Here is a 27,722-nt window from a genome sequence, read left to right as displayed (position 1 = left end):
AATGCTTTTTGTTTAAGCAATTCTGAAGTAACTGAAGCCAATCTAATGGTTAAAGTTAAAAGGCTGATTTGGTATTGAAACTGTGTTTCTTTTGCAGAGAACTTGGAGAGTGACAGACTGCCCGTTTTGCTGATCTCATCAAGCCAGTTTGTCTCCATATGGCTTATTTTCACTTTGTTAGAGAGGATGCAGGGTGAAAAGCCCACAGCAAGGCTTCCAGTTACCAGCCAGAACCAAGTTGGCATGAACATGAAGATTAAGGCTGCAGCGTCAACTCACGTGAAAGCGTGCATTCTCTAACTGGCATCAGGAGGAGTTCTTCCATGCGCACAGACAATTTTTTTTGTTTGAATCCCCTTCAGTTTTTCATGTTCCAGAGCCATGGCAGAGAGGACCTTTAAACAGTTCAGACTATGGCACAAACAGCCTAGGCAGTGTTAATATTTTTTTCCCAGAGTCTCTAAGTGCTGACCGTTTTTAGTCTGTTGAAATTCAAATATCGTATGTTTTTGCCCTACAATGAGACGCTTAAATATATTTGCCTCTTTGTCACAGTCAAACCATTTTACATCTTGCTCAAGCAAAAGGTCCTATAAATAAATTCAGCCATCCACATAAATTAGTGCTCTCACAATGCTTTTACAAAAGCATCACAGTGCCCATTTGATTTGGGTCGGGTTGCTCATTTGTGGCTGCGTAGAACTTGGCACTTGTCTGGAGTTTACAGGTGCAGAGGGACAGTGGGCACGATTCCCAGTTTGGAACGCGTGCTGCGAAAGTGAAATGAGTTTCAACATGAAAACAAAGAGCTCGCACGGGCTGCTGGTTTACTTTGACGACGAGGGATTTTGCGACTTTCTGGAACTCTTCATTCTCAACGGGAAACTTAGCCTTCGTTTTTCCATCTTCTGCGCCGAGCCCGCTTCACTCGTGTCCGACACGGGGGTCAACGACAGCCAGTGGCACACCGTCACCATCAGGAGAAACTTTAAGAACACCACCCTGATGGTGGACAATGAGATCAAATGGGTGGAAGTGAAATCCAAAAGACGGGATATGACCGTTTTCAGTCATTTGTTTGTCGGTGGGATCCCGCCGGAATTGCGCTCGGTGGCGTTACGCCTTACGTCGGCTGCCATCAGGGATCAACCGCCTTTCACCGGTTGGATAACGGACATAAAGGTCAACAACACAGCATCTGTCATGGTGGACAGTGCAGGGCTCTTAAAGGACCTGTGTGGCGAAGCCAACATGTGCTTGAATGGCGGAGTGTGCAGTTTAATCAACAACAGGCCAACGTGTGACTGTTCTGAGACTGGATTCCAAGGAACAGACTGCAGTGAAGGTAAGATCTGCATCCGCTTTGACGGTACAAAATGTACAAAAATACTGACTGATTCAAATTCTCTATTGTATTGAACATCCCCTCCAAAGCCGTACACGCCTTCCCCCGTTTTAGTGAAGGCCATTTATTTCGTACAGTCTTGGGATGTATGCCATTGATCTGCCGTTGTTTGGAATGAGTGAATCTCCTGCAAGGCCTCATTAGGAAAGCATGCAGGTGCTCTCCATCCCCAAAGGTGTTTGTACGTTCCTATCAAAACAGGTCCACTGGGATGGGTTGACCTATGAATCTATCCCTCCAGTGGCTTGCTTCAAAAGCAGGATCCGCAACTTAGACGGAGTAAACATTTGAAATGAAGTATTTATAAAATATAAACAAATAACAAGAATCATAGAATCGCACAAATTAATGTTGCAGACTGTCATGATGATGTGTGTGTGTGTGTGTGTGTGTGAATGGGGTGTATTGGGTAACGCAAAGCATCAAAGGCATACAATTGCATGGTTCCATGATGTATTACATTGTTAGTCATTTTTAGTTTCATGTGGAGCATAAAAAACATTAGTATTCTGTGGATATAATTCAGTAGAGTAGTCGGGGGAATTGTATGTTCTTTAATTTGTTGTTATTTTTATTTATGTGCATTTTGTCATTTATTAGAACACTACAGAGAGAATCAAACATTCACGCTAATGCTTGCATGCCCTATTATTATTTAACAATTATTATTCCAACTCATTAAAAAAAACATCCAGAGGTTACAGATTGCAGTGTGCATCAGGCTCTGGGTGCCATTCTGTACGGACACAGACTTATCAAATTATTTTGACAAACACTTACAGTATTAGTAGTAGGGTAAGTGGCACAGAAAATTGACTAATAAATTACTAATCTTATTTTAATATGTTCAGCTTTTTTGCTCATTTTTTTTAATTTTAATTTTAATTTTAATTTTAATTTTAATTTTAATTTTAATTTTAATTTTAATTTTAATTTTAATTTTAATTTTAATTTTAATTTTAATTTTAATTTTAATTTTAATTTTAATTTTAATTTTAATTTTAAAATTTTAGGTATACAGATGAGTGTGAATGGTTGTTTGTCTATATGTGCCCTGTGATTGGCTGGCCACCAGTCCAGGGTGTACCCTGCCTCTCGGCCAAAGACAACTGGGATAGGCTCCAGCACTCCCCACGACCCTCGTGAGGATAAGCGGAAGAAAATGAATGAATGAATGAATTTTACAACGTATTCATTATTAATTAAATTAATTAAATATTTTAATTTTAACAATGTACACAGGAAATGTACAAAACACTCACGGCGTGTTTCACAATAAAATGTTCTAGACCGCAGTCGAAAAACCTTTCCTGGACTTTCACTTTTCTCTGCAGAACAAGAACAAAATGGTCATTTATTCCTAAAATGTATTGATTATGAAATATTGGACTTTTCCTCCAAGATGATGAAAGATAAAGTCGATAAAGTGATGCCATGGCATTGCTAGAAGCTTCCAGTCAGATTGCTTTGACGGTAACCTTTTCTGCATACAACCTCTCAGGGACATATGTATCTACATAGTAGCCTATCCACAGGTTGTAGTCTTCAATTCACCTGGGTATTATATTTTACATATATGGTCACATTGGACATATCCCATATTTATTTAATTTCCTATAGGCCCGTCAGAGCATGTAATCTTTTATTAACAATAAGCTCATTAGGTCAGCATTGGTTGACCAACGACTCAGCCTAAGATGCTCTCACCGGATTGCCAATAGTTACTGAGGCATATGCAACTAATTAAAATGTCGTATATGTAGTGAGCATGTTTGATTTCCTGCTGGATTCATATTTTTTTGATGAGCCTACAACGACATGAATGAACCTCGTGAACTGGGATAATGAATTCATAACGCTGCAGTTCATCAGCTGGCTTTAAAGGACAGAATGCAACTCAGTCTGTTTTAAATGTTACATTTGTGTGTTTTATTCTCGTGTTATCCTAATCCTAATAATACAGGCTTGATTTTTGGTGTTCCGAGTTTCGTCCTTTTGTGGTTTTGGTTTGTGAATTCCAGTCTGGAATGGTCACTCAACAATCTTTTTATTGCTAGAACGGCAACATCAAAGCACACCAAAACAACATCAGCAAACTCAACTGTCTTCTCTGGTTGGGGCCATCTTCCTCCTCCAATACGCACATACAATCCGGACACATTTAAAGACATTTGTGAGTAACACAACTGTTTAGTAGACTAGTAGTAGTAGTAGTCAAGTCGCTGCAGTATCCGTGAGCATGTTAACGCATATGCTCCTATCAAAGCGTCTATAATAACAGCAGCACAAAGTTTGCTAGTACTTTGTTTTTTTGTACTTTTTAACGTAATTTTTAATACACATTGGCGTGTGGTGAGGTTTATGGCTGGTGAGGCACTCACGCTTTTTGTTATGTTCATACACGTTGCTCGTTAAGAGGATAACATAAAAAACAGAGGAGAATAATTCATTAATTTTCTACCGCTTATCCTCACAAGGGTTGCGGGGGGTGATGGAGCCTATCCCACCTGTCTTCGGGCAGGGCACATATAGACAAACAACCATTCACACTCACATTCATACCTATGGACAATTTGGAGTGGCTAATTAACCTAGCATGTTTTTGGAATGTGGGAGGAAACCGGAGTACCCGGAGAAAACCCACGCATGCACGGGGAGAACATGCAAACTCCGTAAAGAGATGCCCGATCGTGGAATCGAACTCGGTTCTCCTAGCTGTGTGGCCTGCGTGCTAACCACTCATCCGAAGTGCAGCCCCAGTTTTGTTTTATCAATATCAAATGAATTTGTTTATTTAGCAGTGCATGGAAATATGTTGAATGCATCTGACTTTCTGCTCGCTAGAAAATAAAAACAGCTGGCTTTTACTTTATGGAAGAACGGCAGTGAGAAGCACCTTCCAGGATACTCGCCTTCAGGAAGTGGCAGTACTGCAAGTGCCTCCCGTATGACATTTCTATGTATTTTATTGTCCGATTAGCAAGATGAATAACGCCACACGCACATTAAAGGCACTGCACAGGCTGTGGAAAGTTTCTACAACGTTTTATTAATGGGAGCATGTTGACAAACAAAGCAGCAGGCGCCATGATCCAACTCAGAGTGCACTCAGATGGTTGGCGGACTCGCACACTAAGCGGAGTAGAGATGCTCGAGGCATTCTCATTTTAGGATTCTTCCCTGTGTTTGATCAGGAAATGATTTTTATTTCAGAAAATATTTAAAAAGATTGGAATCTTACAATTTTTTTTAAACAGTTTGATCTACATGTGTATTAATATTTATTTTGTTCATTTGCTTATATAATGTTATTTGAGGCCCTGCCTCACCTCTTCTGTCCTCACGGCACTACACACACACACACACACACGCACACACACACACACACACACACACACACACACAGTTTGAGTTGCACAACACGTCGGTATGACGGATGGAAAACAACTGGGAGACACTTCATGCTTGGTTCTCATGCGCACAAACTTTGCTAAACAAAGTTTCACAATCTGGAGAGACACAGCTACTGTAACTACTGTATCGTATATTTTCTGTCTATTTTCAAAGATTATACTCTTATTTTTAATAGAAATTAAAACCTTTGAAATGATATGATCGTTAACTACTTCTGGTCCAAAGAACAAGAAAAAAAAGCTACAAAAAAAAAAACTTAGCTCGGTGTCCTAGTATAGAATTTGTGTTTTTTCAATAGAAATAAAACAATGTGTGTGTGCATTCACGTTTATAGCACTCATTTAAAATAGACACCGGGGCTAGCATTCCAAAATGTATCATTGTCTGTCAGATCCCAAAATGTCAACATAGTAAACAAACATTGTCCTCCAAGTCAGCTTACCCGATTCAACCTTAAACTGCCTCAAAATGCCGACGTTACCTGTCCATTAAATCATTTAAAAGCTGCTCTCGTACTTTGATCAGATGAAAGGATTGCTGGCTTTTGCTACCACAACTGTCATCTCTGCCTTGCTCAATCACAAGTGTGCACATTGCATGACTACGCCCGCACAAATCCCTTTGATCGGTTAGAACAATTATTTAGATGCATTGTTTCGTGGCTATATCGCTAAGTTCCCTCGGATCTGTCCTCTCGTTTCTCATTAGAGAAATAACATGGACGCAGTGCCATATTTTCATCCTGATAAGATGAAATGATGTTCATTTCAGTGCACATTAGCTAAATGTAAAAAAAGAGCTCAACGAAGACGATGCAGCAGTTTATTTGTTCCATGATCTGATTCACAGGCGGGCTTTGACTTATGTTTGAGCCACTGGAGGCAGCCTTGAACAGTAAAAGCATCCATATGCGCGCAGTGACCAGGTCATATTTCACCGCCTCAACCAACCTTTACTTCCAATAACAGAAATGTCATAAATCAACCTGTGCACTGGGGCTACAGAGCCGGAGTTATATTTTCTCACAATAGTTGCTCAGCGCACTTCCTTACCCTATTACCCATCGGTGGATGTTATGACAGTGCTCCTAGGCTACGTTTTCAGGTGCTTCTCGTAGTGTTCATACTGTTGATGTAGCAGCAAAGCAGCTCACAAGCAGCGATTATCTAAGTAGTTGCAAAATAAATGTTCTTATTATTTCATGGCTGGTAGGTGTTGTATTAATAGAACAGTCATACATTATATTTTTCTGATGCCTGGGGGAATGTATTCTTTAGCAGAGATGTCAGAGTGAGGTGGTATTAATAATACATATAGATGTGCAGCTATTTTACATTATATACTGAATTAAAGCCCAGACTCACGTACAACACATTTTTTACTGCGACATTTATCCTAAAGGACGTTCTACTTTTATCTCAACCACTGAGATAAATAATAGTGAAAAAACACAGTCTGTTGCTTTGTCTGCACCAAAAAAGGAAAAAAAGACCAAGGAGATAAACACATAGATTCAGTGTTGTATTCAATTTAAGAACATATCTTTATTTGACATGTTCTTCTGCTAAATACACATCATTGCACACAATCTAATGGGCTCACATAAGGCAATAATGTCATTGAATGTGCTGTTAAATAAAGAAACATATTTCAAATACGATAGAAAACATATAACAAGATAAAGCCCAATTCTGAAAATAAGATTTTTTTAACATTTACATATTTTAGATTTATAGACTTGACCGAAAGTTCATTTTTCGTTGCTCTAAAATTCCCGTTTTTGTTGACATAGTATTTCAATAGGAACCTAACCTAGTTCCAGAAGTGGTACTAAACCTGTCAAGAGATCCCTGCAACCGTAATGCGGTCTCTCCACTTTGTGTTCATACTCTACACGAGTAACACGCGCCATCTTTCACACTCAGCTTCACAAATACAAGCGCTCAGCATTGGAAAGGGAATTCCAGTTTGCATTTGAAGGAGTGCTCCCCTATAATATGCACGGATCACTAGCTTTCAACAGTCCATATCTGGGGAACAGTGGCGTTTTCTACAAGCCTTGTGCGGCTCCATTCAGACAAAAGCAGATTAATAGTACGCTGCCGCCGCCTAGTCCGACGACAGACATTGGAATCAAAAGATTAGAGGGATTTCCCTTGGGATTTCTACCTTGTTTAAATACAACTGCTAGTAGCTGTCAAAGATTGTTCAGACATTATCTCTACTTTTATGATATATCTTCTTTATAGTGTAGAGCCAACAACGACTAACTAGACTAGATTATGAATACCGTAAATGTCCATAGGTATGAATGTGAGTGTGAATGGTTGTTTGTCTACATGTGCCCTGGCTGGCCACCAGTCCAGGGTCGACCCCGCCTCTTGCCCAAAGACAGCTGGGATAGGCTCCAGCATACCTGTGAGGATAAGCAGCATAGAAAATAAATGAATGGATGGATGGGGGCTTACAGACCCCACAAGCGATAAGTGAATTTCCATGAAGTGGGATTCAATATTAATAAATTAAATATTTTGGTGCCATGTGGCCAGAGTACTACATACAGTACACTATATAATATTTTTTGAATAATAATAGTCCATAGTCGCGTATTAAAAATTGATTTTCAAAAAAACTGTGTGTAAGGGAGCGAGGCATGACTATTGTTTTCCTAATTAAACTTGAATGGCCAACAACGTGTCGTACCTCCAGAGACCACAAACTAGTTGCGATTGAATCAACAGCGTCTCTGCTGGTTGCAACCAAGTGGTGAACTCCAATTTTGTAAACATGCAACCAATAAACAGTCACACAATTCACTAAATACTTAACAAACAATAATTAAATAAATTAATCTGGAAACAATAAACATTCATGTGAGAATTGCTAACATGCTTGATGCTTTCTTATGTCTACAAATATGCAAAGAATAGCCTCAGACAGCAAGATTGTATTGAACGCCAGACCATGGAAGTCATCTACATTTTTATCCCGTAGTAACTCGGATATTTTTCAAATGCTTTGCAATGTTCAAAGTGTACAGGCATCATTTAAACATACAAATGTAAATGAAGTAAATGAAACATCCATTTTTATTTGATATAGTTCCATGAAGCCGTTTGAGATTGCAAGAGTAGGAGACAAATGTAGTGTGTATTTTGTGGCACCCTCCTAAGAGATTTAACAGAGTCTCATTTGACATTCTATTAGTACACTAAATGTTTAAATCAGCCATTTAACAGATTGTCCCATCCAAATTGTTACTTTTTGCCTCATTTATGTCCCCTAGTGTTTATAAAATGGAGGAAAGTAGCTCAATGTTAACAGTACTTACAGCTAAGCTATATTTAATACTCTCTGTGCTTTATTAATATATATATTTTTGAACTTTAGTGGAAGAGCCGCTCTTCAGATGGGATTTGTCACACATCAGCAACGGTTTCCTTAAGTGGCTGCTAAGCACATTTAGAGAAGAAAGAGGGCTGGCTTGTAATTGGCGTGTATCACTTCTACACACAGTTGTGAGATGTGCTCTAATATTGTACAAGTGTAGACATTGATTTCTTAAGTCTCCTGCCAGACCAGCATATTAGCGTTATTGCATCAGAGAAAGAAACTGTCCTTGTCTGTAACACTATCCTAGATATTGTCAATCCTGGGATTAAGGTTATAAGAACTAGTGTATAAGCTGCTCTGATTATCCTGTTGGATCATTCCAACCCACAAGATGTAGAAGAATGGCAAGGTCCCTCAGCACATCTGCTCTATGAAATCCCCCCCTGTTGGGTCTGCCTCTCTGGAAAGATAACTATTGGATTGTCAGGGAGCCATCTGTTCAGAGGCCACTGAAATAGCTGCATAATATGCATAATCACATAATTAACACTATTATTATTATTATTATTAGAGCTGCAACAATCAATAGCAATGCAATTAAGTGACACCAATTTTGGTATTCAGTTCATATTCTTATTCAAAAATCAAAATTTCAGCCTCAGATCAACTTCAGATGCAAATATTTTTGAAGTCATCCATGAAAGCCAACCTATTATATTGGGGTTTAGGCAAAGCAAGGTAGAAAGTTTATGTTTTTATTTACTGTATTAAGTCATCTCTACTACGCCGTTATCAAGGATCCATTGGATAGTTGAATCTCGGATTCAGGAGGACCCGTGTGGTTGTCCTGGTCGTGGAATTTTTGGACCAGCTCTTGTAGAAATCCTCCCCGAGCACCCGAAGTGGGTTTCGAATAGAGGATAAGCGAACCTTAAAGAACCAAATTATAGAATAACAACCAGATTGTTTATTCCTGACAACAATACCGAATACAGACGTCCGGGCTTCTCTGCAGTCCCTGTATGCCTACAAGTAAGCGGGTCTAATTACAGCGCAGCTGCAAAAAAGCACCCATCCTTTCATACACTCGAGGCTGGAGTCCTGAGGCTGGAGTCCTGGACCAATCAGCTTTCGTCGTCCACGTCTTAATACAGTAAACCTCGGATATATCGGATTCAATTGTTCCCACTGGTTTTGTCCGATATAAGCGAAATCCGTTATATGCGTATACCGGAAAATGTCCGTTTTACGCATATATCGGATTTATATCCGTTATAAAAAGACACTTCCTTGACTATGTTTCCAATGTACCTGGACTGGGCAATGAAAAGAGACGTAAGGTAATGAGAATTGAACTTTATTGGACTCTGAGCATAACAAATTGTTAATTAAGCTAGGCCCTGTTACGCCCGTCAGGCCTACGTTATTTCCAATAGTGAGGTTAAGATCTCATTCACTGCTGTGCTAGTATTATTGACGTCACTCACTTTTATATTTGTCCTAAATCTGAATAATAAACGTGAATATAAATAGCGCAGGCAATGCTGCAAATGACGTCGTATAGCGGCCTGTCACGATTCGGCGAATCGGGGCGCCACGATGCGGCCATCCGATATATGCGAGGGAAATTTAATGGAAATGCATTGGAACGGGACTGGAGATTTTGTCCGAAATAGGCGAAATCCGTTATAAAAAATCCGATATATGCAATGAATTTTTATTGGAAATGCATTACAGAAAAATCGGTTCTTTTTTATCTGTCCGTTGTGAGCGAATTTCCGATATATCCGAGTTCCGATATACCCGGGGTTTACTGTAATCGGCCCACTTGATAACTTTCTTGAAGATCTATGACTCACCACGAGAGATGACTCTAGCACGTCTGGTTCGGTTTCAAGATGCTTGAGGATGTCCTACACTTGCAGTCAGCCTGACGCACTCAACCTTAAACTCAGTCCTGGTTTATGAGGGCCTTCTGTTCCTGGAGTCGTCTTTCATGTCCTCACATTCTTCTTTAAACCTCTCGCACCCCTCCAAAACACGTGAGCATGACATCGTCTCATCTCTGTGCACTTTTTGTCGTTGCTTCTGACCGAGTTTTCCTCAATTGCAACAGAAACTTAGAGTTTGTTCATTGCTCCGTGCTCATTGCTAGACACCCTGAATGAGAGGATACGTACAATCGTAGATAAAAGTTTGATGGCACCAGAGAGCTAAGATCACAGTTACATATTCCATGGGATTACTTCAAACTTCAAATTCTAAATTTGAAGTTGGGGGTTGAATGAATCTTTTGTGACACAAGTCCTGGAACTTTTCTGACACATCTCATATTTCATTCCACTCAGCCGGCCTATGCTGTTCCTTCTCTTTCCACACTTCCTGTTGTTAATGCGGGAGACGACCAGCTTTGTTAATGCCGCAAACGCTCGTCTGGTAGGAAGATGCATTAGGTGGAGGCTGTGGTGCTAAAAGATGAGCCCTGACTTAGACTCATTACTCTTGATTTTCAGCCAAATTGTCATTTGACAACACATTGATCCCCTGGTGGCTTTGACCTTTGGCTGAAGACTTTTACATTTTTCCTTTAAGTGCCTCCCTCTTTCTTGTGCTGTTTATGCAAGCGTCTTTTTCTTGTTTTTGTGTGCATAATTAATGTTTTTTGTCCTTGTTCCCCTTTTTATGTATGCTGATGACATCACATGGCTGACTTATAACTACCAACCAAACTGATACTTTTAACAAGTGCCATCTGTGTTCTTGTGCATATTGTATTTTATTGTTTTCATCCCTCATTTCCAATCCTCCCTGTTATTCCCGGGTTTGGTTTATATAAGACATCATGTAATCAATTCTAGTGGCGTTGCGTTTTGTTTTGAGTCTAAACCTCACTGCTTGCTCATTATTTGCATGGAGTTAAAGGACATTCGGGGTTATTCAAAAAGAATAACCAAATTTCATTACATACTATTTTATTCAAGAAAAGCAATAGAAAACATCCAAATCACGACTATTCCACTCACAATCAAGTTTTATTTCCTGTCTTATAAGCGTTCAATGTGGCCACCACCTGCAGCACGGGCAACATCAGTGCAATAAGAGAATTCCTCCCAGACGGGTATCAGCACATCACGACCCACTAAGTTAATCGCTGTTGTTATTCGATGTTTAAGGTCATCAAGGTTAGTGAATTGCAGTGAGGTGAGGTCTGCTGCTCTTGTTGGCCAAACACAAAGAACAAGGTCTTGGGCTCGCTTCCAACTAATATTGCCGGAGGAACAACATGACTACAGCATCCCTGCGGCAGCTACTCAAAACTTGGAAAGTTCTTTCAAATGGTCACTGACTCACAGTGACGCATGAGAACTGATGCAATGCCCCATGAAATGAGTTTTATGTTTGAATAACCCTGCAAACAATAATGTTCAAACTGCAATTGTAGGCAAATACATTTCTAATTTAATTAAATTATATTCACGGTACTCACATGGCACCAAATCATAACAGGTATCTAATGGCACTTTACACATGAAGGTCACACTCATAAATGAAGGCACACGTGCTTCATGATAAGCAAGCACTTGGCGACGGAAGCAAGACAAAAGTCCATCAAACAGAACCCAGGCTCTGTTTGGTGGCTACGTAGCAAAAAGGTGGCTTTGGGGTTGACTTAAATAGAGAGAAGGTGTCTGCCCCCCCAGATTGAGTAGGGGAGATGGTTCCACGACAGAGGAGCTTTATACCTAAAGCCATTCTACTTCTGGGAGCGCAGTGTTTGTCTTGAAGATATACTACTGGTGCCTGATCATATATGGAAGAATGAGAATTTTAAACTCAATTTCAAATTTGACAGGTAACCAGTGCAGTAAGGCTAACACGGGTGATATATGATCTCTTCTTCTGGTTCTGGTTAAGACTGGTGCATCAGTATTTTGGACTACCTGAAGGTTCTTTAAATATTTCTTAGGGCAACCTAATAACAGAAAGTACCTACCTGGAGGTTGGATTTTACCAATAACATAATCAACCTAATGAATTGTTTTATTTTATTTAGTTTATTTTTGGCATGAAGGAACAACAGGAAAACAATAATACAGTTCAACGCAAGATGCGTAAAAAGTGTTGACATCCAAGTCTGTTAACCAGAGAATGTTGATGACTTGCATATGAAATAGCATGCGTGCATCTGGAAAAGGGGAATTATCATAAGAAAGAAAACAAACTAGGATAAACACATGGGCAGCAGGAGTGTAGGCAAACCACAAGCCATCAAGCCTCTGCAGATGTGACAGCGAATATTAAACGTAAAAGAAAAAATATACATAAAGGTAATTCCCAAGGACATTTCCCAAGTGTGCTTTGAGGACCTGTTCTAGATTGTAAATTCTTGTAGGATGTAACAAAATCTCTACTTCATGGTAGTATAAATCCGGTGCGCATCGTTTTACATGATTATCGTCACCATTATCATTTTGCACGTCTTGTCTCTATATGTAAGTGTGATGTCAAAAACTATTTCACAAAGCACCCATCCTGTCAATAGTGTGATTATACATGGGATTGTTTTCAGTTAATACTGCTAAAAATGTAGCGACATAACTCTTTCAGTCTCCACCCTGATCTGACCACATCCCCACTGAAGCATGTATGCGCATCCACTTCAAACATGCATTATTAATAGACTATTCTAATAAAAATCTAATTTTTTGTGATGAATCTTTCAGCTTTTTTACGCTTAGTTCAAGCTGACCTACTTAAAAAAAAATAACAGCAGCATAGGAAAACTGCTTCAGTTTGAGGCTATTAAGAAATGTAACTTGGTTTATGTAGGACCCCCAAAAAATACAGCATAATATTGAACATGATGTATCAGAGCTTTCATTTCAATGACTGTGATCGCTTCCTAATTATGCAGTGCAATTCCGCAATGGTGAGGAACTGATGATTGATTACTTAACCAAGGCCAAATGAAGTGCACTACTCAACTGCTTCCAGCAGAGGTTCCTTTGGTTCAGTCTTAAATAGGTAAACTGCTGCATGTCACGGATTAGCGGTTTAGGGTTCAGACATCCAACCTCTTAGAAACATCAGCTGAAGCAGTTCCCAATCGATATTTATCTAATCCCATGCCAAATGTATGAAACATATTCAGTAAGTTACATGCACTCACTAAAGCAGGGGTGCTCACACTTTTTCAGCATGCGAGCTACTTTTAAAATGACCGAGTCAAAATGATCTACCCACTACAAAAATGCAAAACATCTATTTATTTTCAAATGTATTGAGGATTATTTGTACGTACAATGTATGTTGATGTACCTTACATAACCAAATGAGCCAATATTGCAAAACACACATAATTAACAATTAACATTTTTTGTAATTACCTCCACATTACTCCACATTTCCCTTCTTTGGTACTGCGATGGTAGAATGGCATATGAGGCAAACGCACTTCGAAAAAGACATTGTGAAAAAAAAGTCCACCTCCCATTCCGTATGGAAGTGATATGTTTTTGCCTTTTTACTTGGTCCAGCTCCTTCACTCATTTTAGTGACCATAAACTTTAGCGAGGGCTTAAAATCTGACGCAATTCGCCGATTCGCATGAGCGGTGACCTAAAGGTCAAAATTCAGTTGTCATGTGACTGGTTGTCCTGTATGTCAATCAAGTAACGGGGATGGATGATAGGCTGACATCGTAAGTTCTGCTGCACTTAGAGATGTTGTTTGATTTGATTGGTCGCCCGAAGGGCAACATTCAGTTGTCATCTGAATGGCTGCCCTGTATATCAATCAAGTGACGGCATTGATGCTGGGATGATATTTTTTTAATGTCACGCCGCGATCGACCAGCGATCGACCAGTACCACCTCCGCGATCGACCAGTACCACCTCCGGTCGCGATCGACTTAATGAGCACCCCTGCACTAGAGGTTTCAAATACTCCTCAGTCAGTCATTGTGGGTGCAATGTGGCTTTTTGAACAGCTCTGATCAACCAATCAGGGAACAAAAAAGCACCGATGTCACTGTGGGCCAGCCACAGTCATCAGTATTCACAAGATCAGTGGCAGACCAAACCTGTTTGTGTTTGGTTCATATTGATTTGGTTCAGCTCGGGCAGGGGTGTCAAACTCAATCCCACAAAGGGCCAAGACTCAAAGCCTACTTAAGGTGGGTGGGGGGGGCAATTAGACATTACCTGTGACCCACATGGATATTTTGAAATTTCTACATTCTGATATACGGAAGGGGCTGCTTGGCTGCATGGCGGTCGAGTGGTTAGCACGCAGGCCTCACAGCTAGGACCCCCGAGTTCAATTCCACCCTCGGCCATCTCTGTGTGGAGTTTGCATGTTCTCCCCGTGCATGCGTGGGTTTTCTCCGGGTACTCCGGTTTCCTCCCACATTCCAAAAACATGCTAGGTTAATTAGCCACTCCAAATTGTCCATAGGTATGAATGTGAGTGTGAATGGTTGTTTGTCTATATGTGCCCTGGGATTGGCTGGCCACCAGTCCAGGGTGTACCCCGCCTCTCCCCCGAAGACAGCTGGGATAGGCTCCAGCACCCCCGCAACCCTCGTGAGGATAAGCGGTAGAAAATGAATGAATGAATGATATACGGCTGTTTTGGAGTGGTCGTTTGTTTCAATAAAGTGATTGTTGATTGACAGCTTCTTCCTCATTCTTGCGATGTCAAGGCAAAAGCTACAGTATTTTTATTTCACAGCTGTGGAATGGGCAGATTATGTTTCCCAGCATGCTTTGCTGTAGTTAAAATGATGACTTTTGACTCTCTTGTGCCTTTTAAAGTGCAGACAAATTCCTGCCGGTTTTAGTCGTATACAATTAAATAATTTTGACTTCTGATCTGAATCTGGCACCCGTATTAAGAATGGATATTAATTTGGTTCAATAGAGAATATTGTTTCTATTTTTAAAATTAAAGTTGTTTATACCGCAGAATTGTTTAATTACGCAGATCACTGTCAGCACTCTGTTTGATAACGTCTGCCAGGCCGGCCAACTGAAATTGCATTGTGGGCTGGATTTTGCCCCCGGGCCTGAGTTTGACACATGTGATCAAGGGCCCAACTCGAGTACTCAATTAAAGCAGCAAGCTTCAGATTAGTCATGTAAGAAAATAATTGTAGTAGCGGCTCTAAGCATGAGTAGTGTCCTAATTGAGCCCAACTTATGGCCCATTGAAAGGCGAGTAATGTCTGCCGTAATATGAAACACATAATATGGGCGTATAAAGTCACTCTTTGGGAGACAAAAACCTGTGATCTTGATCTTGAAAGTCATCTTTTCACGATGTGGTCCTAGCTCCTCATTCTCATTTTATTTTTGACTATTTTGAACGAGCCGAGCTGGGCATCATCCAATGTTTGCAATGACTGCCAACATCTGGATACAAACGGGATGTAAACCAGCTGAAAAAACAAAAAGGTTAAAGTTTCTCAGATGGACTCATTAATTGCTTGAAGGTTGATTCTTGCAAAAAAAAAAGGTGAATCTCAAGAGTGAGTCCTCTCTTGGGTCCAACGTCAGCAACCAAGCAACCACCGACCTCACATATTTTCTTCGGGATGACCAAATTGGAATTCCCACAGATAGATTGCAAACTCTTGCAGAAAGAAGAGTGGAAGATGTTATCGCTGCAAAGGAAGGGACCGATTACATCATAGTTCCTTTTCCCCCATTGTTCCTCATTGCAAATGTTTTAACAAGGTATAACTACCGGGGTAGTTTTAGATGACACCAGTTAGGCTGTTTCGTCATCATGGTCAAAGGAATGTGGCGACGGCAGCATGAACATACAATTTACATCATTTTCAACCTTCCTCAATTTGCTTTCTGTCTGCGCGGCAGATGTTTCAGTCACTAATCTGGTACCTTGACTTTTTATTGCAATTACACACACTGGGAGTTTCTGTTCGGAAATGATCAATGCCACAATATGCAGATGTGTGTGATAGATGCATTTTAGTGTTGTGTTTACTAGCACAATAGCTCTAGGATTGCTTTGTCAAGGGGATTAAATGGATTTATGTCTCAGGATTAGGATGTAACCAGCTGGGTACATTTGTGAAAGAAAGTGTGTGTGTGCGTGTGTGTGTGTGTGTGTGTTATTGGGAGCTTGTTTTAATGGCCCATGGCAGGTGATACTGCTGTTAAGAGCAAAGCTTCTTTCCTTCAGATCACAACACAACGCAATCTCGCAATTGTGACATCTAAAGATTTTTGAGGCCGAAGACACCAGTGGAATGCAGAACTAACAATTTTTATACTGAACAAATAACAAAACTAAAAGTAAAATTATAGAATTACAAGAATGAAATCAAAATATTGTGTAAAAAAACCTGCAAACAGATAAAAACACAGTGTGAGTCTTAGTGAAGCTATCAATGAATGTGTCTGTCATTGTTGAGGGTGTTCACATCATTTTTATGATTTTATTTGCTTTATAAGTATCATTTTCATGCTTTGCTTGGATGTTTTTCAGCAAGTGTTCTTTTCACCATCAACACTTTTGTGAACAAAGTGTTCTGAATTATTCCACTTTCAGCCATTTGGAACACAACATTGCTTTGGCGTGAGCCAAAATTGTAATATTGAAATAATATTACTAAAAGTTCAATATTTGTTATCTGAACCGGTCATCTGAAAAAGCAGAGTGTTCCACTGTGTTGTTGACTTTGTTCACAAAAGTATGATTTTCAATGTTCTTGTGCATGGTGTCTGAGGGGAACCAGTGAGGAGGGTAAGTTTTTGGGTCAAATCATCGCTTGAATTTGGGCAACAAACCATTTTAACGAGGTAGGAGTTTCTTTTGTGGTTTTTACATGCGTTTGCCCATGGGTTCTAACTGCATTGGTTTCTTTCAACAAACATTCATTAGATATCACATGCTGTTGCATTTACAGTAGCATTTCATTATTTATTGTAAAAATAAAGCCATAGAATTAAAAAAATAAAGCCTTTATAATTAAATACATGTTTTGAAGTCATTAATTAACCCTGGAGAAAACACTTATTAACTGACTGACTGTTTTGCTTTTTTATAGGCAGTCTATGGGCCTTAAACATCTCATTTTGCATGCACTAATGGCTTTGGTTTATTTAGCCTGCATGTAACATCAAATTATTTGCCTAAATTCCCGATAATGTATGTCATTTTCTTTTTTTTTTTTTTTCTTCACTTCCTCATGCCACTCACTACAGAAATGAAATTTTAAGGAATTTAATTTGAAGGTCACTGCCACTGGACGTTGTCGCCTGAATAACACACAGTCATCACTTCCTGTTCTGGCACAGCACATTCAGCTACCACACACATATTTAATAGGAGTTGTGTTTGCTTCTCTTGAAGTGCATTTCACTACACATATCCTGGATGGGCTTTTATTTTGCAATTTAAAAAAGCATTTTTGAAGTTCATCATGCTGGAATAAACGAATTAAAACACCCTACACAACACAATGAGTAATTCCAAGATATGCTTTTATCACCCCCCAAGCATCATGTCATTTTGCAATGTTGCTAGATGTTTTATCAACCTCTTAAAATGACAAGTTGAAAGAACGGAATAGTTTTTGTTTCCAAATGAACTAAGAAGTCAGAGCCACATTAACATTCAATCCTGTCACGTATTCCCGTGTAAGGACAGGGAAGGCCTATGCAAGGGTTCCAATAGGTCACTTGCATGTGATTTTTCAATGCCTTGCATGCTAACAACATGCAGCGGCCTGTCCTCGTAGTCTGCATGCTGCTTAATGAATGTCTTCCTTTTTTTCTCTTTGCCTGTCTGTGCTTCCAGAAGATAAATATACAGAAGGTGGGTAAAATCACAGCCTTGGCTTCTTGCTAAAGTGAATGTATGCTCGTGGCTAACGGCCCCAAGCACGTAAGCAAATGTTGTAATGCAAGGAATTGTGGTTTTAGTGTTTAGTGTTCCGTCACTCACAATTTAGCCCATTGTGTCAATATTGGTTTTAATTAATTGTATCAAAATGGAGTGCACTACCTCGCTGTAATTCACCTCGTATATAAGAATATGTTTAATAAGACTGACTTAAGAACCTGTGAGGAAAAGTGTGCAATGATAACCGAGTTGGTGTGAGTGTGTTTTGAACACAGGAATTCATCTTACGTGGAATAGTTTCTGCATGACGGCAGCATTGATCACAGTTACAAAACATGTTTAAATTGACATCCTGTATGTACCATATACTTTTTGTATAGAGTAGTGTATTATTGTATTGTAAATATTATTCGAATATATTCTTCGAATTTTGTTACATCGAGATGAAAGTGTTACCACATGCACAGGCTCTGCATTTTTGGGGAAATTTGTTGGCCGCTGCCAGCACGTAGAGGACGTAGGATAGTCACAGGGGTTGCAAGTGTGTCATACTTATGGAGGAAGTGATTCGTGACATCCACGTGTCTGCCGCTCGCCAAACTGGTAGCTTTTAAATCGTGAGTGCGGTGTGCAACTCGTGCGTGCTAAGTGCTCTTCATGTAAGGCTGTTGTATGTTTCACTCATCTTGGATGTACTGTACGTATGTGGGCATCATACCAAGCTCGTGTAGGGAGCTACACAAGCTTGTAGCAAGGCACATTAAAGAGGAACTGCACCTTTTCTGGTTGTCATTGGGATACACATATTTCTACTATGAAGAAAAAAACATTGCATTGTTTGATGTAATAGAAATGGGTTTATCCCAATGACAGCTTTGTAAGCTAGCTGAAATTAACTCGTTTTCTTGTGTTATAATGCACAGAAAAGGGAAATAAATATGTTTTCATGTTTCACATAAGGATTGTGAATGATGGGCAAAATTCCCCCAAAAAGTGCAGTTCCCCTTTAATGTCAGATACGCTGTACCGCCGTGCGTCCATGGATGGCGGGAGAACCAGCTGTAGGAGCCAATGCCGTGACCAGGCATTATGCACAATGTATTATTATTTTTCATGCATTCCTCCTCTACCTCGCCCTCGCGACCTAGCCGTGTGCAAGGTTTTCTTTTCATGCACGCGGAAAATAATTTACATCCTGATTTTTATGTTAACATTCAAGCGGCGCAATTTAATATCAAACAAATAGCACCCCATTTAAGTGTTTAATCAAGTATTTTCAAACTATTTACTTTGAATTTGATTTATTCAATGCAGAAACCAGCAGGTCAAAGCTGTTTATAAATTCTTGTTCATCCCATTGCAGATACCATTTTCTCGAGGTCACCCTTCCTTTTAGTTTTAGAGTTTAAAATTCTATTTTTTTTATTTTGTGCAGAGGTTGTCTTGATGACAGTTTGATGTGGACTCAATCATTTTATTGAAAGTTTCTTGTGTGTGACTTTTAAAAAAAGCAATGCTATTTAAATGAGAAGTATTATTGTATTGCTACATTATATTCTATATATTGTTATAAATTTGTTATTTCTCCACACAGTATACAGTAAATATCCACTTCTAATGACATGACATTCATGGATCATGAAAAAGTACATGCAATGGCTATTTTTGCCATACTGTATTTCCTTGACTAGCGGCCAGATGTTTACTTGAAGTAAAGCATTTAAGAGGAAGTATTTATTTGTACAAATACTCGGGTATGGATATGCTGCAGTTTCATGATTAGTCAACGCATAATGGTTACTTCCATGTTACCACAGGAAATGGAATTTATCAATTGACTCACCCGCAACGACAGAAAAGCCAAGCAAACAAGTGCAAGAACTTTTAAATCTGTATACTTGTTGTTTAATGTATACTTGTTGCATGGCACAAAGGTACTTTGTTCATCAGGTGGTTTGTTTGTTCGTGAGTCCGTTTCCAGAAAGAATGAATTAGACTTCAGAGTTCAAGTCCTACTTGATGCCAGACTAAGGGATGGGTGTTAACATGCTTTGAATATGATTGTTTACATATAACGACCACGCATTCTGTTATGCTGCATTCACTGGCGAGTTACAGAGCTGGTGCAGCTATTGGCATTGTGAAAGTGTTGCTATAATATAAGTAAATACAGCTACCTGTTGCTTTTCTTAAGGGGGAGGAGGTGCGGTTATTTGTTTAAGTGGATGACACCCTAATGGGGGGGTGGTGTCAGAGGGGAGGCCGCTATTTGAGGAAATGCAGTATATGAAACTCCACAATATTAGCGATTGTGTGGCTTATTTATTGTTATTGACAGTCACTTTTAGATGAATAACTATTTTAAATCAAACTCTTATTTTGCATTGCAAAAGTTAATGCGTGTTTTTATGAGGTTTTCGCGGTACTTGGATGACTCGGTTATATTTATAGCAGGTCCTTTCATCTTCACTCTAAAATCTGTATTAATTTGTGATTAAACATGAATGAAGATGTCTGGATGAGTAAGTGGCCGATGACGCATTTCACCTCCAAATGCTCATCAGGCTTGACCCTGTGTGTGCACTCTCCTCCTCCTCTCCGTCCCACTCTTCCTGATCCCGTTCCTTCCAGTAACACAGACATCTGGGAAAAGAGATGCCTGTGTGTCTGTTTTTTCACACAACTTCCCGTGATCCCTTGTTCTCTGCTGACTGTACTCTTGTTTTCCTTTAAGGTCTGGCACACCTGATGATGGGCGACCAAGGTATGAGCTCTGTTCCTTATTCCCGCCTTCCCTTCATTGTCCCCGATGCTGTCATTGTGATTTGACATGTACGTGTGTGACTCCAACGCAAAGATTGGCGCCTCATTAGAATGACCTGGTTGGTGTTAAATCTCTGGGCGACGCATTTTATGAGCTCAATTGGCTTTCCGACTCCCATGGTCTGGTTAGGCCATGTCTGTCCATTCTGATCTTCCTGTGTCTCCTCTCGGTATAGATGTTCTGTTGCAGGGGTGGGAAAAACCTTTTTTCATTAAAAATAAAATACCAATCATCAACCAATTATCATTCTGAGCTTGAGTGGATTCAATTGCTTTGGGCTTTATAACAAACAGCACAGAGGAGGTTTCATTTTTATTTCCAATTGGACGACAAGCTGGATTGAGTGTTCTCGAGGTTCCCCACCCCTGTTCTTTTGTAATGTGTCAGAGGGGGCCATTTAAAGATATAATGCATGCGTTATCATTAATGTAATGTCACGGTTTCTGTATTTGTGGCTCCTCATCCCGCCGCCATGATATTTCTTTCTTCCATCGGTGGTCATGTCTTTATTTGCACATCCAGAATGTGCAACCATCATGCCGCTTTCTCATTCCCTTATCCAACACTGCTCTTATCGGTGTCTCCTCCTCTCCTTCTGTTCTCCTTTACTGTGTCTGGAACTTGCTTTCACTATGGACCATCTCATCCAATGTCATAGGTAAAAGTAAAGGTACTTCCCCTCTGTGTGTTGATTTATATAGCCAATAATGTAGTTGAGGTCAATAAGCTGTCTTCAAGGTAGGTGGGTGCAGCTTTTGCTTCACACGTTCATCCTGTCGTCTGCTTGCTGCATGGAAACCGGAGATGAGACGACAACATGGGCAGCACATGGTTTTTTTTTGTTGGTTCCCATAATGGGCTTTGGGTTTTGTGAGACGTGACCATAGTGTTGTGGGCCTCCCATCCTGGCTGTGATCCTCACCTCTTCTCCCTGTGGGGTAAGTGGACGTCTGATCTTTGCCATTTGACTCTCCTCCTCAGGGCAGAGAGGGGAATCTTGGCTTCTAAGGTCCCTACTCAGCATTCAAGGTAAAGCTTCATTTCCTTTTTGGTGTTGTACACAGCAAGATATAGCAAGTCATTACTAGCTTACTGGATTTGTGCAAGTCTGACTGTGTGTTTGTGTGCTTTAATAATTGGGCATTACATTGAATTACACTTTGACATGCCATTGTTCCATTTGCGTTTTGCTTGCTCTAGCCGATTACTGTTGCGAATCCACACTACATGCCCCGCTCTTTCTGTATTTGTTCAATATTGTGAAATGTCAAGGACCTAAAGAGGTAAGTCTTTCACTGTACATATTAAACGCCATTGTTTTTTTGTGCTCTTCTGCTGCCACAAGGCCATGCCTAGCGTATATTATATAATGGATGACCCACAATAACACACCAACACTCAAAACAATAGTAATTGCTCACATTTTTGCACAAATGGGAGATGCTTTTTGTAATTCTAAGGTAAGTGTCATTCCTGTCCTTTATTTGATGTTGCTGCTCGTTATTTTTCCACGGTTAGTTATGCGGACGCACAGGAATTCCACAATAATAATGAACTCACAAGAATTTACAGTAGAGGCTGAACACCATCCGTTGCAGGAACTGGTTGAAGGATAAGTAACAATCTAAAATAAATCCATCAATACCACGGTCAAGCTGTCACAACACATCATAAACCCTTTGCTGTTCAGGCAGTTTTCAAGGACCATTTTAACATTTTTACTAGTTCAGTGCTTCTCAAATAGTGGGGCGGGCCCCCTGGTGCTGCATGCACGTCCCCCTCTCATCCAATTCCAAACGTCCAATCACTGTTCATATGTAAATGAGCCAAAACACAGCACAGACGTTGCGGAAATGGAGTGACCCATTAGGCAACTAATAACAAAGATTAAGATAACGTTGGTTGTTAAAATCTGGCTGTGGGATATTTATTTATTATTTATTATATTCCTGTTCATTTTCTCTCAAGGAGGATGGGGAGGAGATATCAAGAATATATCATCAAAGATAATATATCGCCTATTTGGCGATGCAGAGAAGGAATACAGGCGGCTCACAAGCAAGATACCTGGATTAGCCTGCTGCTGTGTTTAATGTAACTGTCAGGATGGAGCAGGGAACCACACCCTGTTGGCGTGGCATAGGCGTGGCATAGGCGTGGCACTGGGCAGCTACAACGCTCCTGTGCCTGGTCTACGAAAATAGAACCCAAACTGTGTTCTATGTGGAAGCAAACACTCATCCTGGAACCCAAACATGTGACTCGTTGCATTAGAGTCTCTCCTTTGTTTATCACTGACGTTGATGATAGACGATGCCTGTCATGTGACCTCCCGGTCGGTGCAACAAGCTGTAAAATGGCAACGATAATGGCCGACTAATGTACTCATGACTCCAGAATCCCAGTTTGTACTTAATGTAGTGTAGACATGTGACATTTATATGCCCACAGAATGTATTTGTGTACCAAAGAAAATGGTTTTGGAAGTGACAGAAGGGAAGCCACAGGAGGAAGGCAGTGCTGATAATGCACAAACCTGACATGCGCGGCGCATCGCTTCTAATACTGGCTTTGGTTAGTTGAACCCCTGTGGTGTAAACCTACGCAGTCCAGTTATGTAATGTGTAGTCCCACACATATATAGCCTCATTTGGGTATCAAATCAGAAGGAGGGAAAAAGGCTGAATGTACTGATGGCGCGAGTAACAAGCACAATGTATTGAAACTGCGACCTGACACACAGTAGATAGTACTTCACGTGGTATGCTACTTATTATTAATACTTATATCTTCTGTTTGAGTTCTCCCCTTTGAGTATAGGTTATTTACGTACGTGGTTTGTGCAAACTAGATTCCTAAAAGCTTTTTTTGAAATCCTCATCCAAACAGTCTCGAAAACTCACAATAGTGCTTGTAGACAAATCCTCAGTATTTAATTCCTGTCATCACAATAAACATCCAGCTTAAGCAGGATGGCAGGCTGTGCACACAAGCTAACAGGTGCAACCGGGCTCTTTCTAAATTAGTCGACTTTTTTTAATCGAATTGATGCAATTTCCAAAGATGGAAACGGCCATTTTCTGTAATTTGCTGTAAAGTGGGACAGTGGGTTGTTTTCTTTGTATATTTAAAGACCAAGTGCAATTCTTTAGATAACAAATTAAATGGATGCTGATCACTGGAATTGCTTTTTTTGTGCCAGCAATTAGCTGAATTCTTTTTGTTGGACATAAGAGCACTTTTGTTGGTCTATTTTGTGTTCAAACATTTTCCATGATTATTTTATGATGACATTCGTGTGATGCCAGGGAGGTCCAGGAGATGTTTGGCTTCCACAGATGCAAGGGCAAATAAAAAATATAGAAACAATGAAACATTCATTCATTCATTCATTTTCTACCGCTTTTTCCTCATGAGGGTCACGGGCGGTGCTGGAGCCTATCCTAGCTGTCTTCGGGCGAGAGGCGGGGTACACACCGGACTGGTTGCCAAGCCAATCCCAGGGCACATATAGACAAACAACCATTCACACTCACATTCATACCTATGGACAATTTGGAGTGGCTAATTAACCTAGCATGTTTTTGGAATGTGGGAGGAAACCGGAGTACCCGGAGAAAACCCACGCATGCACGGGGAGAACATGCAAACTCCACACAGAGATGGCCGAGGGTGGAATTGAACCCTGGTCTCCTAGCTGTGAGGTCTGCGCGCTAACCACTCGTCCGCCGTGCCGCCAAACAAGGAAACAAAGCATCTAAAAGCATAACAATCTAAATGCATAGAAACACAGTCCAAATTTAAGCCCTATAAGCCCTCACACACGTATTCAACACATTTTAAATTTTTTAATGGGGAAGTATTCATCAATAATAATGATAATGAAAAATAGATAATAATCGATAGGATACATGGAATTGGAGTCACAGTCTCGCCTTTTGCCTGGTTGTTAGGCTAGATCTACAACAAGTACGGTAGTACGCTGGTATGCTTATTACTGACTTAAGAGTGGATGAGAGTGCTGAATACATAATACAAATAAAAATGTGTTCTCAATCAGAAATCACTCCACACTCTTTATTGCTCTCTGGTTCTACCATATCTTACTTATTGTGTGGAAATATGGGCTAATAACTATAAAAGCAATCTTCACTGGCTAAATGTACTGCAAAAAAGGTCAGTAAGGATAATTCATAATGCCGCCTACAGAGAACATACTAACTCCTTATTTGTAAAATGACAAATACTTCAACTTGCTGATATAGTTCATCTTCAAACAGCTAAAATAATGCATAAGGCTAAAAATAAGCAATTAGCTAAAAATGTCATCCAATACTTCTCTACAAGAGAGGAGAAATATGATCTCAGGGAAGAAGTACATTTGAAACACTTCTATGCTAGGACTACGTTATGCTAGCCATAGCATTTCAGTATGTGGAATCAAACTATGGAATGGATTGAGTAAGGAAATCAAACAATGCACAACGATGAGCCAATTCAAGAAACAATACAAGCAGTTGATGTTTGCTAAATCCAAGGATGAAGAGTCTTGAACCAGTCATGATGTGCTATATATATCACTATATTGACACGCACTATGGTACACATTATGGCATTGGATGCTCATATCACCCAGTACTTCGCTACGAGGTACATTATTAAAAAACAAAAAAACCTTAAACTGTATTATGGAAAGCAGGAAGTGAACAAATGTAAGAGTTAGTGATTGTAACCAGATGTAGATGTACCAGATGGAGGGGTAGGATTTAATAAGCTTTGCTTCTTCCTACTCCTTTTGGACATGTGGAACTGGGAACTGATTATGGGATGCACTCAATTGGAATCTGATGCATGTTCAAATGAAATAAAACCATTACCATTACCATTACCTTCACCATTACCAAAAATAAAAGCCATGTTATATTACAATGTTACAGTACATTTACCAGACCAACTGTGAAAATCTGACTTGGTGTTTAAAAAGGCTAAAATGTACATAGGTCATTACACAAGGAGGACTATGGAAAGGTCCGTTTTCCTAAAACATCTTGGGTGTACATAAGTTTCCACAAACAAGCAGAAAGACGGGTTAAGCACTAACTAAAACTAAATTAGAGGATAGCACATTATGCTGAGGGCATGAGAAAAGAAGGCAAATTGTAGAATATCCAAAAAAACGCTCATGAGAAAAACAAAAAAGCCATTTTGAGTTTTTAGATGCTCACTAAGCTGAAGTCTCATAAGATCTGTTGACATGTCACCTGACTTCAAGCACTCACACTTTGGAGATTTTATGTGTGAGGTGCAGTACACAGTTAAATACATATTTGGTCAACTTATATGAGATCTTCAGGTGACAGGTATCAGCACACATTGAATGAACAGCAGATGTTGCCTTTGTCACGTTCGCATGAAACCACAAAGACTGACAGCCAAATCCTTTCAGCTCCATTGACCGTCCCCTAGGATTACAATATCTCTGCTTTAGTAGTGGATAATAAGCACGTATGTATGTAGCATCCTTTTTGATAAATAAATCACATCTTTAAAAATGGATTCTTTGAATAAAGACAAGCCTTCCATTACTAGTAAGAGCAAATGCGCTTCTATGATAGTCTTGACTCATGTGGAGGACATTCAAAAACACCTAAGTGGTCAACTCAGGAAAAATACTTTTTAGTTGGAATGCTGACTCGGAACTTTCATCAAAATTCCACATGCATAAAAATGCATCCCCTTTGTAATTTTTTTTTACCAATTGGCCCTGCATTGTTGTTATGCATCACACCCAGTAGAAGCGTCTGCACTTTCACAAGTAGCATTACTCATGTTGCTTTATTGCCAATATGCTAAAAAGAAATGATGGTGGAAAAAAACTGTGACGCATGATACAAAAGGACGCCTCGTGTCATACGTAAGTGACACATTAATTTTAGGAGCACAGCCTACTCCAATTTACATGCCAATGTTACAATGGAACAATTTCATCATTAAAACAGACCATAAGATTGGAATTATTTATATTCCAAGTACCAAATAATGTCTCTGAGAAAAAGGGGAGAATGTGAAGATAATGTGAAGTATTCATGAAAAATGCTGAATAGTATTGATTGTATACCCTTTGAAAAGTGAATAATACAAAAAATGTTGTCTTTTGATGACAATATTACAAACATTTTTTTGGTTATTGGCCAGCCAATCCCAGGGCACATATAGACAAACAACCATTCACACTCACATTCATACCTATGGACAATTTGGAGTGGCTAATTAACCTAGCATGTTTTTGGAATGTGGGAGGAAACCGGAGTACCCGGAGAAAACCCACGCATGTACGGGGAGAACATGCAAACTCCACACATAAAAAAAAATATAAATACTTTAACATTGCAGTAATTATCTATGCTTTGGTAATGCTGCCGTGTCAGCCACTGTCTAATTAAATACACACAATTTATTTTCACTGTATTTCAATTCATTTGGGAATACAGCGTTGTCAAATGTTTCTTCTGGCATTTATTACACAGGTAAAGTTCTTTTGTATCCTTATACTGAAAATGTTGGGCTGCTACGGTACGGAAAACCTGTACATTAGGTGCCACACCAAAAAGTTTGCGTACCCCTGATCTAGGACAATATAATAATACATCACGCTGTGGTCCACATGTTAGCCTTCTGACTATCAACACCGTGCACTTTATAACATCTAAGAGTAGCAGATGTTGTATGAATGGCCGTTTGTGGTACTCTTTAGGAATACTTCCAATAAAAGATGACGGACGTATCGTTCTCAGAGCTCAAAGAAAGAGTGAAAGAGAATATAAAAATAGAGAAAGAGGGGGGTCGATCGATGTGCACATGGCTCATCTGGCTCC

The 27,722-nt window shown here is 39.8% G+C and overlaps 1 protein-coding gene across 14 annotated transcripts in view; it reads left to right on the top strand.

Annotated features, from left to right (window-relative positions):
• The window catches only part of LOC131107920 (neurexin-1a-like), a 282,890-nt gene that overhangs the window by 2,926 nt on the left and 252,242 nt on the right, over window positions 1-27,722 (top strand). For 7 of the 14 annotated variants that reach the window (XM_058058402.1, XM_058058403.1, XM_058058401.1 and 4 more), the window contains exons 2-5: window positions 98-1,345; window positions 17,979-17,996; window positions 20,758-20,787; window positions 21,829-21,876. In XM_058058402.1, the coding sequence (XP_057914385.1) occupies window positions 634-1,345; window positions 17,979-17,996; window positions 20,758-20,787; window positions 21,829-21,876 (808 nt within the window). In that variant the 5' untranslated portion in view covers window positions 98-633. The remainder of the gene's footprint in view (window positions 1-97; window positions 1,346-17,978; window positions 17,997-20,757; window positions 20,788-21,828; window positions 21,877-27,722) is intronic. The other 7 variants (XM_058058407.1, XM_058058405.1, XM_058058404.1 and 4 more) reach the window with 3 other exon arrangements.

This window comes from Doryrhamphus excisus, chromosome 20, assembly GCF_030265055.1.
Source record: "Doryrhamphus excisus isolate RoL2022-K1 chromosome 20, RoL_Dexc_1.0, whole genome shotgun sequence".
NCBI lineage: Eukaryota > Metazoa > Chordata > Actinopteri > Syngnathiformes > Syngnathidae > Doryrhamphus > Doryrhamphus excisus.
This window is presented reverse-complemented; position numbering and strand designations above follow the sequence as displayed.